At 44.2% G+C, this 15,893-nt stretch overlaps 3 protein-coding genes across 10 annotated transcripts in view; 1 reads left to right on the top strand and 2 right to left on the bottom strand.

The window, feature by feature from the left end:
* The window catches only part of LOC109874017 (potassium channel subfamily T member 1-like), an 80,348-nt gene extending 72,727 nt beyond the window's left edge, over positions 1-7,621 (top strand). For 2 of the 5 annotated variants that reach the window (XM_031806618.1, XM_031806611.1), the window contains 4 exons: positions 2,524-2,571; positions 3,503-3,514; positions 4,107-4,191; positions 4,384-7,621. In XM_031806618.1, the coding sequence (XP_031662478.1) occupies positions 2,524-2,571; positions 3,503-3,514; positions 4,107-4,191; positions 4,384-4,513 (275 nt within the window). In that variant the 3' untranslated portion in view covers positions 4,514-7,621. The remainder of the gene's footprint in view (positions 1-2,523; positions 2,572-3,502; positions 3,515-4,106; positions 4,192-4,383) is intronic. The other 3 variants (XM_020465756.2, XM_031806629.1, XM_031806624.1) reach the window with 2 other exon arrangements.
* A 3-nt stretch (positions 7,622-7,624) lies between these two features.
* On the bottom strand, positions 7,625-12,084 carry LOC109872505 (uncharacterized). The gene is made up of 7 exons (XM_020463771.2): positions 11,168-12,084; positions 10,960-11,005; positions 10,750-10,860; positions 10,135-10,563; positions 9,782-10,024; positions 9,360-9,545; positions 7,625-9,121 (listed from the first exon to the last, which is right to left on the bottom strand). Exons 1-7 carry the CDS (start codon positions 11,270-11,272, stop codon positions 7,746-7,748), a joined length of 2,496 nt encoding a protein of 831 aa, XP_020319360.2. The 5' UTR covers positions 11,273-12,084; the 3' UTR covers positions 7,625-7,745.
* The window catches only part of camsap1b (calmodulin regulated spectrin-associated protein 1b), a 39,593-nt gene continuing 35,508 nt past the window's right edge, over positions 11,809-15,893 (bottom strand). For 2 of the 4 annotated variants that reach the window (XM_020475355.2, XM_031806607.1), the window contains one exon: positions 11,809-14,026. In XM_020475355.2, the coding sequence (XP_020330944.1) occupies positions 13,730-14,026 (297 nt within the window). In that variant the 3' untranslated portion in view covers positions 11,809-13,729. The remainder of the gene's footprint in view (positions 14,027-15,893) is intronic. The other 2 variants (XM_020475369.2, XM_020475360.2) reach the window with 1 other exon arrangement.

The following is a 15,893-nucleotide window of genomic DNA, read 5'->3' as shown; positions in this document are numbered from 1 at the left end:
CTTCTTGGTTATGCTGCTACACAAGATTGGCACACCTCTATTTGGGGAGTTTCTCCCATTCTTCTCTGCAGATCCTCTCAAGCTCTGTCAGGTTGGATGGGGAGCATTGCTGTACAGCTATTTTGAGGTCTCTCCAGAGATGTTAGATTGGGTTCAAGTCTGGGCTCTGGCTGGGCCACAAGGACTTTCAGAGACTTGTCCCAAAGCCACTCCTGGGTTGTCTTGGCTTTGTGCTTAGGGTCGTTGTCCTGGTGGAAGGTGAACCTTCGCTGAGTGCACTGGAGCAGGTTTTTCATCAAGGATCTCATCTTTGCCTCGATCCTGACTAGTCTCCCAGTCCCTGCCACTGGAAAACACCCCCACAGCATTATGCTGACACAACCATGCTTCACCATAGGAATGGTGCCAGGTTTCCTCCAGACATGAGTTCAATCTTGGTTTCATCAGACCGTCAGAGAATCTTGTTTCTCATTGTCTAAGAGACTAAGTGCCTTTTGGCAAACTTCAAACAGGCTGTCATGTGCCTTTTACTGAGAAGTGGCATCCTTCTGGCCACTCTACAATAAAGACCTGATTGGTGGAGTGTTGCACAGATGGTTGTCCTTCTGGAAGGTGTCGTGGAAGATTCAGAATTTGTTGGTAACATTTGTAAGATGTTTTATATTCATCTAATGTGTGTAAGTTGATTCTCATCAGAATGGTATTTTTGTATAATACTGTGGCGAGGTTGCAGTTATCTGTTCTATGTCAATACTAAGTTGCATGGGCCGCTGAGAGGGGAGAGGTCAAAGTGTCATCATGTGTAAACATATCTTTCACTCCCTACCTTTTTCTTGTGGGGAAAGGAAGGGTGGCAGTGTCTGTAATCATTCTATGCTCCCTCTAATGTTGTTTCTATCTTAACCTATAGCCTCATTCTCCTCTCCGTGAGTTTGTCCAGGAGTTTGTATTTAGAGTGGGTTGTATCTAAATGACAATTTGATATATGCCTGTTGATATGGAGGATTGGTTTATGGTTCTAGGGTTTGAGTAAGGAGACAAAGCTGAACGATTTATGTCTATGCTGTCTGACTATGTGTGTTCTTTGCTATTAAAGGAACTCAGCTGCAATGTGCGAGGGGCTCTCAGAGAATTCATTGAGAGACACTGAATTTATCTGAGAGTCACAGGATTGTGATAGAGCTGATATAATTAAAGATGGACTTTGATAACTAACTCTGACTTGTGTGTGGTTTGCGCTCATGATTTGGTAAATAGAGGAAATTTCCACGACAAAGGTTCTCCCATCACTGCAGAGGAACTCTTGAGCTCTGACCATTGGGTTCTTGGTCACCTCCCTGACCAAGGCCCTTCTACCCCGATTGCACAGTTTGGCTGGGCGGCCAGCTCTAGGAAGAGTCTTGGTGATTCCAAGCTTCTACGGTTTAAGAATGATGGAGGCCACTGTGTTCTTGGGGACCTTCAATGCTGCAGAAATCTTTTGGTACCCTTCCCCAGATCTGTGCTTTGACACAATCCTGTCTCGTAGCCCTGCGGACAATTCTTTCGACCTCAGGGCTTGGTTTTTGCTTTCACTGTCAACTGTGGTGTCACGGTTTCTCTTTAAGTGAAGGAGAGTCAGACCAAAATGCAGCGTGGCTATTGCGATCCATGTTTAATGAAACAAAGTAAACACGAATCAAATACAATAAACGTAACACGAAAATCAAAACAGCCTAATACTGGTGCTAAGTAAGACAGAGACAGAACAAGGACAATCACCCACAAAACCCAACACCAAACAGGCTACCTAAATATGGTTCCCAATCAGAGACAATGACAAACACCTGCCTCTGATTGAGAACCATATCAGGCCAAACATAGAACTAGACAACCTAGACATGTAACATAGAATGCCCACTCAGCTCACACCCTGACCAACCAAAACATAGAAACATACAAAGCAAACTATGGTCAGGGTGTGACATGTGGGACCTTATATAGACATGTGTGCCTTTCCCAATCATGTGAAATTAATTGAATTTACCACAGGTGGACTCCAATCAAGTTGTAGAAACATCTCAAGGATGATCAATGGAAACTCAATTTCAAGTCTCATAGATAAGGGTCAGATTACTTATGTAAATACGTTTTTTTTTTTGTCATTATAAGGTAGTGCGTGTAGATTGCTGAGGATTTATTTGTAATTTAATCCATTTTAGAATAAGGCTGTAACATAACAAAATGTGGAAAAAGTCCAGGGCTCTGAATACTTTACGAAGGCACTGTATATGCTTCTAATATTCTACTTTGTAAGACATCTCAAGTGGTGGATATACCACCATCCCTTTAAAAGGCGAGATCGGTTGAAGATGGTACCATATTCATTACAACACATAGTGGTTGGATCAATGTCATACTAGTAGTTTAGTACCTGCTTTGAAGAGCTAGGCTACTGTATGTTAGTATAGGCAGTCAGAATGTTGTGTTATTGAATTTAAAGTACGACAGTAGCCTGTGGCTTAACAGTGTTGACTGTCTTAGAGTTGCAGGGAATTTCAGAGCCTCCGTTAAGAGAAGAGACCAGAACAGGTTAGATGGAGAATCATAATCATACAGCACTACTGCATGACTCTGTGTGATAATGATGATGGCTGTGGTGGTCGGCAGACGAGCAGCCTTTCTTTCTCTCTGTCCCCTGCGTTGTGTGGACTGAAGTGGGTGACTTAGGCCTAGTTCAAATTGTACAACTGATATAACACAACCGTTGTTTCAAATGCATTGTACATCAGTTGTACAACCTGTGTGAACTAGGACTTATCGACTGGTGATGGCAGGTGAGAGACGGCCAGACAGACTACCAAGTTACTGCAGGGCGTGGAGAGTGTTGGATACACTACAGTGTGGCGGGGATGGGACAGAGTGGAGCAGAAAGCATTGCGACTGTGTTGTTCGGGAAGGTCAACAGTACATTACTATCGACAAACCAAAGCTACACTGAGAATCTGGTAGAATATAACAATGGTTGCTAACAGGAAAAACATTTTAGCATTTTATTAGCCTAAATACAATATGATTTCAAAATATTCACCCCATTTTAGTCCCTCTGTAAGACTATCCTAGATTGACGCTATATTATGACCCCCTTCTAATCTCACACACCCAATGTATTTTGCTTTCACTCTTAGATTGGTTGAGCCTCACTTTGTTTGGTTGAGTCTGCCCTGCCGGATGCCAAGAGCATGTTCTAGTTGTGTTTGTGGGTGTGTCAACATTTTTATATGGGGGCTGAGTGTCGTTGGCATGGCAACCATGGTGACCTGTCGCCGTGAGTGACCAGGCCCGACGTGTGGAATGCGCAGGAGGTGAATCGATGCGGACAGTGTCTGCATGTCTTTCTTAAACTGCGCATGGAGGGATGCGCTTGCCTTGTGGCAGCATGGGCCTACCCTGTACCAGCTATGCCCTGTCAGTAACAGTTAGACCTTCTCTCTCTCCTACCCACCCCGCCTGGCATTATAAGGGGCAAACACAGGTGGGTTTGGAGACGCAGATGCACTTTACCCCCCCCAACCCCCAAGCTTGAGCCTCATTCTGTCCCAGGTACACAGTTTCTCACTCATACACGCGAAACAGGTAAAACACAATCACTTCTCACTCACAGACACTCACTCTGAATAGATGTTGCCCCCCCTAGGCAAAGGTCTAAGATCAGGGGGAAACTGACCTTAGATCAGTGTCCAGGGGCAACCCGATCCTACTCCAAGACAAGAACAGGACATCAAGGTATCCCATGTCAAGGGATATTCAGTTACACACCATTGATTAAACTGTATTTGGATAGACATTAAGAAAATGAACACAGGGCTTATATCATACAGGACTTATAGGCTTACTATATATAAATAAGCCTTGTCCAGCCAGAACGGCCCTTAAAATGGCTCTTACTGGAAATGCATATGATTTATTATGTCAGTCAGCCGTTTACTGAAGATCAGGGAATCCTATTCTTCCATTTTCTAAATGGACCATTAGTTGTCTAATGTTGTGTGTAATTGGTGAATGTGAGGGAACTGGTACAGCCAGAGCAGCTGCTAAGAGCTGTCCCTGTATCTGTTCTGTTCCAGATGAGATGAACGACCACCAGAACAGTCTGTCCTACGTTCTCATCAACCCCCCTCCAGACACCATGCTGGAGCTCAATGACATTGTGTAAGTACCAGCAGGACAGGCGTCTCTTCTCTTTTCATCCCTTCTTCTTTACAGTATCGGTACTATACTGTACCAAACTGTGTCGACTGGTCACTAGCCTGGGTATAGGACAGTACAGTTATCAAGTAGTGTGTTCTATAAATATCTAGATGTTGACCCAAGAGAGTTAGTTTTGTCCTCACCTCTCTCTAGCTACATCATCCGGTCCGACCCGCTGGCAGGGCCCGACGTGCCCGAGGATGCGGCTCAGGGGCAGAGCAGCGGCGGCGGCCAAACGAGGCAGGACTTTGGCACAGAGACCAGGGATGAGACCCACCTCTGAAATCCCCTCGCCTCACCACCCCCGGACCTCTTGCCCTCTTGTCTCACCACCCCCGGACCTCTTGCCCCCTTGTCTCACCACCCCCGGACCTCTTGCCCCCTTGTCTCTCCATCCCCGGACCTCTTGCCCCCTTGTCTCTCCACCCCCGGACCTCTTGCCCCCTTGTCTCTCCACCCCCGACCTCTCGCCCCCTTGTATCTCCACCCCCGGACCTCTCGCCCCCTTGTCTCTCCACCCCCGGACCTCTCGCCCCCTTGTCTCTCCACCCCCGGACCTCTCGCCCCCTTGTCTCTCCACCCCCGGACCTCTCGCCCCCTTGTCTCTCCACACCCGGACCTCTCGCCCCCTTGTCTCTCCACCCCCGGACATCTTGCCCCCTTGTCTCTCCACCCCCGGTCCTCTAGCCCCCTTGTCTCTCCACCCCCGGACATCTCGCCCCCTTGTCTCTCCACCCCCGGACCTCTTGCCCCCTTGTCTCACGGCCTTTGCACGTGATACATTCTATTTGTGCCATACAAGGGGAAGATCCCCACTGCCCTTGCCCACCCTTACCTTCCAATCCCCCTTCACCCTATGTCAGACTTACAGAGAGACACGTGTCACTGAGCTGCTATGGGAGGATGCATGAAGAGTGCCTCGTCATTACCTTAACCTCTTAGAGAGCATCAGACACACAGACTCAGACATTGCCCTCTTTGCAAAAGATAAAACATGAACAATGCACCAGTCGATGGAAACATACTGGTAACCAACCAAAGGAGAGGAGAGACAGATTATGTCGGAGGTCATGTGATGCTCTGAATATTTAGAGGTTTGTTTGATTTAGCTCGTCGGCATACTAGGTGGGTGGAGCTTGCTTACACTTTAGCACCAATAGAAAGGTGTCGAAAGGGCAAACTCTGCCCAAATGGCGCGCCTGCGAGCTACACCAAGCACACTTGGCATGTGTGTGTGTAGACTGTGTGAATATCAGTTGCAAAATCAAGTCATGTACAGAAAATGTTATTCCTTAACAAGAATTCCTGGCAGTATTCTTACACATCAATCATGAAAGTACATGAGAACTTATTATTTTCCTTATGAGCACAACCCACTGGGCCCAGACGTCAATTCAACATCTATTCCACGTTGGTTCAACTTCACAGTGTGAAGACTTTTATAAGCAATTTTTTTAAACACTATCTTTTACTGCTCATTCTGTATACATTTTTTTTTTTCAAATATCATGCTATTTGTTATTAAAAAGTATAGAATACTTAATGGATGGATGAACCTTAATAAATTACGCCATGCACCTACGTCATTCTATTTGTGCCATACAGTTTCTGGTTCTTTATGTATCAGTCAATGTTCTACGAAAGCCAATGATCAATCATTCCACATTTCTGACAGGATTTGATTAATTACAGTAGAACAATCTTTCACAGCTGTTTACAGTGGCAACCCTATGTTATGAACACTTGTTATGAGTACTTATATTGCACAATAAGATACAAGCATAGTTAAAGTGATAGGTCACTCCAAAATGATATCAAAAGTAATCTGATGTTGAGTTGGAGTGAACTATTACTTGAAGTCTGTTAATATGGCTTGGAGTGCAATGTTGCAAGCTTGCCTTCCAATATGTCATTTCACTTGTACAGTAAATGTAGTATTGTGTGTGCTTTATATATTTTAATAATTATTTAAGATATTTATGTTGTATTTCTGATACTGTTTTGCTTGGACTAATATGTGTGGTGATATTATTGTAAACATTTTTTTATCCTCATTGTTTGGTTCAGCGTTCTTTTGGTCATTATTAGTCAAATGAAAACAAATGGGACTTGAAATATTTTTGCACTAAGCTCTGTGGTCGTTAATAGAGCATTATAGCATGACCCTTTAACCCGAAACTTTAACGATACAATAAAAGACTTTAGTATTTGCACAGTATGAATCAGCCGCCATACAGTCAGTGTTATATATAGTATATCAACTTTTAAAGGGCTGTATTCAATCCGATCGCTTTAGACGACATCCGCATAGCGGTTGTTTTTCGGTGTTAGAGCTATCAAATCCACAAGCAGCTCCTGGCATACCTAAAGAGGACATTGGCTATTCCCAATTTAGCGGAGACGGCATTCACCGGTAAACACTGCATATTACCTTCACATTTCTATCGCGGAGTCTAACGCTTCAGCTGTAAAGATTGAATAGAGCCCTAGGCCTTTTAAGTACATTTGCAAAGTTTTAAATGATCATTGTCATTTGTAAACAACAGAATATATTTTGATATGTGCCATTTCTGCTTGTTTGTTATAAAATGTACTAGGGAAGTAGTTCTGAACATGCATTGCCTGAATGAGATTAAGTTGATGGAAAGGTTAGATAAGGAAAAAAGTGGGTTATGTCAGGCTTTTACATTATTTTGCCGTTTGAATATCTCTGGAGTAGTCCTTGATGTGTTTTGGGATGTAATGTAACGCAATGTGTCCCCCATTCCCATTGAAGTACTGTATGTATGTGTAGATCAAATATGTTCCATACTAGCCAGGCCCCCAGAAGGGCAGTTTACAGATCATCACCTCTTGTCCTCCCCCCTCATCGTTGTTGTATGTGAACGGAACCACAAGGGAATTCTCTTATTGGAGTTGTTCCGTAAAAAAAATATGTTTTTGAAGTTCATACTGTAATATAGAAAGGGGCATGCAAACACAAAAAGCATGTTTTGAGAGAAAGTTTGCCAAACCAGATACGTTTTCCTACAGTTAGGTGACCTGGGTGAAGTATCACAACTAGAAAATTAATCATATCTCCCACTTGTTATTTGTCTGCATATCATTATAATGGGACCATGCATGTCCTCCAGACAAAGTCTTCTGTTTACCTTTATCATATTTTTAGTTAATTGTCAAAAAGGTTTTATCCATTTTGTACTTTTTCTTATTCCGAAGTATGTGTACTTCTCTACCGTGATGTAAAATATGAACAATAAATGCTGCATGCAGCCAGAAACATTGGAATGGAAAAACACTCCTGTAGTTTAATCACAGAGAGAAATGATCACTCAAACACATCTAATGGTGGGGTTGCTCACCCTTTGTCACCACAGGAAAGGGGAAAAACACAGTTAATTATACATTTTATTATGTATAGCACTTTTCAAAACACTACAGACTATTACATACACCAATAGACAGGACAAGTAAAAACACAAGACAACACCAGATCATAAAAGCCAGTCTGTAGTTTAATGTCCCTGGTGCTTGCTTGCTGCTTTGTTGAGGTGAGTCTGTTTCCACCTCTCTCTGGTCCATCGGCCCTGGTTCTGAACCACCTCGTGCAGCAAGTCAATATAGGCGTATTCATTATCCAGTAGCAGGTTGTCGTCACTGGGGGAGACACCACTAGGGGGAGCTCCACTACTCTCTCTGCTCCTGCCTGCTCTCTTTGGCACCCCCTTTCGGTTTGATTTGCCTTCACTCTGTACAGCCCTGTTTATAATTTGTGTGGGTTTGTTATCCAATTCTTCAGGATTTTCTTGACCAGGATTGGTCTCAGTCTGGGTCAGGACATTACTAGACAGGGAAGTGTTGACCAGGTCTGACAGGGTCTCGCTTATCTCAGTAAGAGGTTCTGGATCATACTCTGGAGAGGATGTCTCTAAGTCTGGTGGTGTGCTGCAGTTCTCCTCAGCATTGACCTCACCCATCACCCCTTCTGGGGGTGAAGACTCCAGAACACTGACAGAAACATCAGCTGAACGATTATCTGTGTCATCTTTAAACTCTTGCTCAAGGTCAGGTGATTGGTTCTCGGTTTCCCCGGGGTCAGGTGACTGGATCTGTTCGAACTCTTGGTCAGGTGATTGGTTCTCTGTTTCACCTTCGACCTCTTGGCCAGGGTCATTCTCAGGGAAGACATAGAGCCCCTCTCTCTGTATGGCGAAGTGGGTCTGCCACTGAGCTGAGGTGGGGGGCCAAGTGGAAATCCTTGTCATGACTTTCTGTGGACTTGGACCTTTTTGGCGTTCAAGGTTTGTTTCGGCCGGGTCAGCACCGATGGTCAGGTACGGTATGGTCTCCGAATCCTGGGATACACATATTATGTTTTGGCCGCCATCTTGCAGATTCACAGTTCCATCATCATCTCTCTCATCTCTGTCCTTTTCCTGACTCACTTCACCCTTAATATCATCTTTTCCTGTCAGGTTTCTATCTACCCCCTGGGACTCATTATCTCCTGGCTCTTTGCTGTTCTCTTCCTCGGAGTTCCTCATCTCTTTTAACGGGCTCTCTCTCACACTTTCCGTCCTGTATAGTTCTCGCTCAGTCTCCACCACCACCCTGTGTGCTTCTCTCTCTGCTCTGCAGAACTGGGACGTGGAGAGGACAGCATCAGCAGACTTGGCTCTGACTCCAGATCTGTAAGTCCTCACAGCAAGCTCTGGATCCCAGACAGACATTGAAGAAGCCACCTGTCGGTGGAGGGTGGAACTGTCTGGCTGCTCTGCGGCTTCCTCCTCCCGTTTTGTCTCCAGACTGGGCTTCACCTGTTTGGTCTCACGTTTCCTCCTCCAGACTACAGCCAGGGCACAGACCCCACAGATCAGGATACACAGCACCACTGGAAGACAAGACAAGCTAGAGTTAGTGAAGATTATGTTCACACTTGATTCTGTTGTGTTATATGAATGGACCACGATACATATTTTGCCTGATAGCATAATAGTGTAAATTGTTCGTTATGAGATCGACTAAAACCAGTCTTAACATACTGTACCAAAGATATGTATAGGCAATACTATTGTGTTCTATCGGATTTCTTTGTAGTGTACACTGTACAGCACTGCTCCAGAACCTACCGATCACTGCTATGAGTGTGGAGACAGTGATGGACATGGCTGGGGGCCGTATGTGGGTATCCTCCTGAGGCTGTGGGTTAGGTATCAAACACTTGGACACGTTCCACACAGGCTGGCCTCTCAGGGCTGATGGGCTGGCACACGTCACTTCCATCTCCCTCTCCAGCAGAGAGGCATTCTGCAGACCTGGATACACAATAGTGACATATAGAACATAATGTGTGTGGGTTGTGTGTGGTAGTCATTGTGTGGGTGGCTCAAGCCTAATTAATTAGTTTCACTCATTACAATTTTCATAGCATTTGTAGATAAAAAAAATAAAAAATTGAAGCTTTTTGCAATAAAAATATACTAAATATGATCACTTTACAGCACTTATACCCCACCATAACCCCTACCCACAAATTACTAGAAAACGCTACCTCTGAGGAAGATGACAAAGTCCTCCACTCCACAGGAGCAGTCCCAGGGGTTGCCATCCAGCCTGATATGTGTGGAGGGGGAGAGTGGGAGCAGATCCTGGGGGTTAACCCTAGTCAGCCTGTTACCAGACAGATCCAAGTAGGCCAGACTGGTCAGAGCGCTAAAACAGCCAGGACTGATGCTCTTGATCCTATTACTGGCCAAGTTGAGACTAGTTAGGCCAGTGAGTCCACTGAAACTACCTGTATTGATAAGACAGTACACCATTGTCAGCTTCAGGAACTTCTTTACTAAGATAAAACAGGATATACACTGTGCATTATGGGTAATGTAGTACATCATGCTACATTACCAGGACTGATGGTTACGATCCTATTACCAGACAGGTCCAAACTGGCCAGATGGGACTGGGTGCTAAAACTACCAGGAGCAATGCTCTGGATCATATTCCTGGTCAGGTTTAGGCTAATTAGACCAGTTAACCCACTAAGCATGGAGTCCTCTACAACCTCAATATGGTTCTGAATTAGGGTGAGGTTTTGGAGGATGGCTGGTTGGCTGAACCAGTCTGGGTTGAGCTGGGAGATGTTGTTGCGGTCCAGGCTGAGGGTTTTGAGGTCACAGAAGAACCAGAGAGCTCTGGATGAGATGTTGGTGATACCAGCGTTGTTGATGGTGAGACGGGTGACTGAGGCCAGGTTGTCACTACTGAACACAGTATGGTTGATTGCTCCAACATTACTTACAAAGAGCACCAGAGAGGCCAGGCCAACAGGGTAACCTGAGGTAATAAAAATACAAGTGTGTAAGGGCGTTAAGTCTTGTTCATAGGTATTTGATAGAATGTTGATCATAGAGAGTAGATTGACCCAAATATGCAATATCAAAATGCCATAGATGAGAGCCAAAATATCCATGTTATTGTTTAGTTTTGTGATCAAATAGCTTTGTTTCTAAAAGGACTTACTTTGTGGGATCTCTTGACAGATGTAAATCTGTACCTCCTGAGCACAAATGTTGGAGCGCACCGAGACCAGAACCCCATACAGCATCATCACAGAAAGGCCAGCAGCAGACACTGTGGGATAAGCAACAGTAAGGGAACCTCAGCTCATAGCATACCTTCAATACAAATACATGGCTGTGACAACCATCAAAACAAGGAATAAGAACTCACCGTTCATGATGAATGTGGCCTCAAATGCCAGGCATCTGGTTTGCTTCTGAAATAGTTTTCGTCAGACACAGAACAGAGTTAGAACTAGTCTCTCAGATGGGACCTGCAAGTCACAGATAATCTTGTGACAAAATACGTGACACTGAGCCACCTGCAGAGAATAAAGTCTGTTGCCATGGCAGACCTATGTATGTCTGTAGATGTTTACCATGGTTATGAGTCCTGCTGCAAGCGAAGCATGCCGGGCACCGTTGTTCCAGTTGGGTGGTGGGAGACAGTTAACACCAGGGAGGCTTGGAGGATAGCAGCACATCTCACTAACACCCTTGTAGGTTACTTGTGATCTGGGTTTAACTTCACTTATTAGTATTTTTGGCTCAGCACCGTTGAAAAAAAAAAAAAACTTTAGATCTACTTGATATTCAATTTAAGTGAAAGATGCCATCAATAACCCTAGGTAACTGGTGCGGGAGTGAAAACAGAGCATGCAAAAATATATGTAAATATGCAAATATGTATTGTAGGTGTCTGAATAGTCGTGAAACATGCACGTGAATGCCAAACTATACATTGAACTGCTGGTGATGTAGGCTGAAACATGTATTTTAACTCAAATGTATTCTAAACAATGTGAACAAAAAAAATATGAAAATGTGTTTTATTAACTTGAAAATTTTATTCTGTTTCAGTGCGTTCGTTTAAAATAAATAGATGGTATGATCTGAAAGAAATAGTAAAATGAACAGGCATGGAAATTGCATACAGTAACAAAATGGTCATCAATGCCTATACAATCTTTTAGTAAACATAAAAACGCTAACATTGAAAAGATCTATTAAAAAAATAAACCAAATGCAGCAAATTATAATCAAGTATTCTACGTATTTTTGGAGACAGCCGTAGTAGTGAAGAAACGAGGACTTCTTAAATCGACTGCTCAAGTGTTAAATCTTAGTGCTTTGTTTTAGTTCAGGAAGGGTAGTGTTTCTCTGTTGGGAGTGTACAGGAGTTGTTTAAAAAAAAAACTTAACCATGTTCTGTTTGTTTGCAATACGTTTCAAAATGTCCGTTTAAAGTCGAATTCCACTTTTTGTACTCAGTCAGTAAAGTGCACGTGCAACACTTATAGTTGTTCTTGAGGCCAACATATGGTATCTAATAATAAGCACTTGGACAGAGAAAAATGGAAAATGGTGGCAGTGTTTGTTGACACCTTTCAGGAATGGTCTTTAATGTTGGTTGGTAGGTAAATAAAATAGACCACAGTCCCACAGAGTAACCCATTATGAATATATTAAATAATGTCATTCAAACCGGTTCCAGCAGGACGCACGCACTCTTCAGAACAAGAGCATGCAGCTCTCTGGGGAAAGGGCTGCAGAAGGGGAGGGGGAGGAAGCTGGGTGGGTAGCAGGGTTGGGGTCAATTCAGTTAATTTAGGAACGAAGCCAACATTTTAATTCCAATGGACTTGAAATGATAGTTTACTCCCTGAATTGAAATGGAATGGACCCCACCCCTGGTGGGTAGCCGATCACTCGTGGGATAGAAGGGAGGGGGGGGTACATTGCATGATAAAAGCCTTTGAAACGTGATCGTGAGTGGAGTGCACCTTTATACAGGACATAGTAGTGCCCAGTGAAGAGAAACACGACTAGCTCGAACTAGCTGACGTCAGACAGACAGATTCATGGATGATGAAACACACATAACATAAAGCTCAATTGCTGTATAACCCACCACACTGCTCAATATAAAACAAAATAACACAAAAACTAAAAAAATAAGCATCTTGACATTTTTCTACAGTACCAAAGCCTATTATTCCTCGTCTTCACACCCTCGTTTTAGAGGGTTAAAAGGCGAGTAGACGAGTAGTTTAAAAAACGACCATCATAATTCTACACACCAGATAGACAGTGCTACAACAGGCTGATATGCATTTAAAAATCGGGTTGAAGTTTGAATAAATAGACAGTTGACAGTACCACTATGACGCATGAAGAAGGCCAGCAGATGGTCTGGGAGGAGCCCAGGTAACAAACAGGAGATCAAAGCAGCACATTGGACAGAAAGATAACTGGAGAGGCAAGGTTGGCGATGCTTGTCTGGTAGATAACGTCCAGTTTGTTCGACTGCAGATTGTTTTGTTGCAGCAGAACGCTCCTTTTACATCCAGAAGGGACATAAGGTCCTTTCAGGTCAGATTTTGCAATAGAGAGATTATGAACAACCCACCCCCTCCAACAAGAGTGAGAGGGGTGTTCGTAGGGTCATAACCAGTCATAACCAGTCCAATAAGAGCGAGGGGGGGGGGGGTAGTGTTGTATGGACTACTGCAGCTGAGCTCAACCATTCAGTGCCAAACCAATAAATACTTCAAGTAAAAAGAAACCCACCACATGAAAAAATGCCACATGCTTCTCTTAAGAGTCTTTAGAAAAACAGAACCGAATGAATTGATCGATGGACACCCTGAACAGAATACATTGAGATCCAGACAAAGAGGACCCTCCATATTGGTTCATGCAGATGACAATCCCACTCGCAGGCCACCAGCACAGATGCATACATCCATCCATGCCCCCACATTAGTGTGAACTGAAGGGGCCACGTGTCTGCCCATACATGTGGCCTCTCCTTCAGCTTGATAGAGGGAGTTTATTGGCAGTGGACATCAATGCAGTTTATCCAGGAGAGCAGGGTGGAATGGAACCTAGGACAACCATGGAGTGGAATGGGACCCCAGAGTTCCAAGGGCCTCCACAGATTATTTCCCGCTCTTCTTTGGCACAGTGGTTCTCTTGGCCTGCCACAGGTGGTTGTGGATGGTGATGGCGTCTATGCTGACCGACACAGTCTTGGCGGGGATGACGGTGAACTGCTTGCGGTCCGAGCTGTACTTGTAGAGCTTGTCAATCATCTTCTTGCTGATGCTCTTAGGGCCCGTGCCAGTCAGCTTGAGGATCTCCTCCGTGTCTGGGAAGAAGGAGTAGACTCCCCGGAACTGGCAGCCCCCGTCCCTGAACAGGATCATCAGGTGGTGAGCCTCAACCTTCTCCAGCTCCTGGGATGAGATGGAGGGGGGGGGGGGGGTTGTTAGTTTGTATGTCTGACAACTATCTTGAGAAGCAGTCTCACATTTTAAGCAATTTGATACCCCCAGGTACAGTGATGCCTGGATGTCCTCCTGGGAAGGGTCGAGAGTTTTCCCTTCCTGGCCACCTGATTGACCCGCAAAAACTCTAGACTAAAGTTTTAGTCAACGGTTTTAATCAGTAAAACTCAGAGCACTTTAAAAACAGGACATCAGTGTGCGTTTAGGACATGAACATGCCGTGCTACAGCTGGATAATATTGAGCTGAGCAGCTCATTCTGGCCCACTAAATGTGACCTACATGTTACTGTGCTCATTTACACAGCATGGGGTTTGGCTGGACTAAATTACTGATAAATAGGACAGAAGACCTAAACTCTTGAGTTTCGTGGTTCACATCCCTACCTTGCAATTTGACGATGTTGTGACGAAGAGCCCACAAGGGGGGGAGAGGTGACGAAAAACAAAAGTCCTTAAAGTACCACATTCCAGGTCGAAAGTTAATTTGTATTAGACGGTGCCCCTTTAAAGGCTATTATAAGAAAAATAAACTGCTCTCCCTTAACGACTGAATGGCCTGTTTTTTTGTGTGTTGGGGGGGGGGGGGGGGGGGGCTACTGTATGTACTTCATCCAAGAGATCGTTTTTCTTGTATAAACACATTTACATACCATTCTGTGAACACTTATGAGAAAATCTCAGGTTTATCTTGTGAGAATTATGAGATATGAGTTCCCATGTCACTCTATCCGACCATTAGAGTCCGCCTATAAGTGAGAGGACTCCCTAAACAGAAATGAGATCAGCTCTTCGTGAGGTGCGGCCACGCCTTGGAGGCAATGATCCATCTAAATCGAGAACCTAACGCAACTTTGACTTGCACAATCCAACTCTGACAGAGGTGGCCATCTCCTGAGAGGAACTTGGCTGGACACACTCTGCTCACTCACAATGAACCGCTGAGTTTCTCTCTCTCCCAATGAGGACCCAAACATTCTACTGCCCCCAAACATTCTACTGCCCCCGAGTGCCTTAAACGTTCTCTCTTTGGACCGAATGGAATTGAGGACTGAGAAAGAAAGAGCTCCGACGAGGGAAGAAGCTTCTTCGGCTGCAAACTCCAATGCCTGTTTCCTCTCGGTCATAACAGAAATCCAACTGAACCAGGTGACACTCAGCTAAAAATACATGGAAATACATTGTATTTCATTTCCCTTTGGGTGACGCTGTGTGTGTAAACGTGGCAGTGATTGATTGTAAGACTGTTACTCTGAATGAATAACCTATACTGTGCTAGCGCTGCCCACAGCAGGTGTTAACCTGTAACTGGGCCGGTATACCCCTGATTGGGGAGCCTATAGTTTCACGGCTGTGAAACTGTACTGATGTAGCCGCTTTCACTTCTCCTGTTTTCACAAATAACAAAATGTCCAATTCTCCAAAGTCGTGTTCAAGTGTCATCACATCTGCCTGTGAGTACATAAGCCTGAAACAAAGCTGTAGAGTTTCCTACTTCAGTGATTCTACTGCATTCCCTTTGTATCTTGTGTCTATTAAGACAACTGTACCAACCTTCATTTTCAATCCATTTGAGTCTAGCAATACAACTTTGACGTATATCTGTTGCATTGAAGTCCCTAAGGAACAATTTGATTCTTGAAGTCAGAGCTTGATGACCGTTCAGAATGAACATATAGTAAATTGACTGTTGATTACGACTACTGTCGATATAGGATTACAATGGTATAACAGTTAATAACTACTGATAGTGTTAATTCAAGGGGTCTTTATAGCAAAACCCTTAAATGGTGCCCCTCAGATGAATTTGGATAGGAT

The sequence above is a fragment of the Oncorhynchus kisutch genome, linkage group LG3, assembly GCF_002021735.2.
Source record: "Oncorhynchus kisutch isolate 150728-3 linkage group LG3, Okis_V2, whole genome shotgun sequence".
Taxonomy (NCBI): Eukaryota; Metazoa; Chordata; class Actinopteri; order Salmoniformes; family Salmonidae; genus Oncorhynchus; species Oncorhynchus kisutch.
This window is presented reverse-complemented; position numbering and strand designations above follow the sequence as displayed.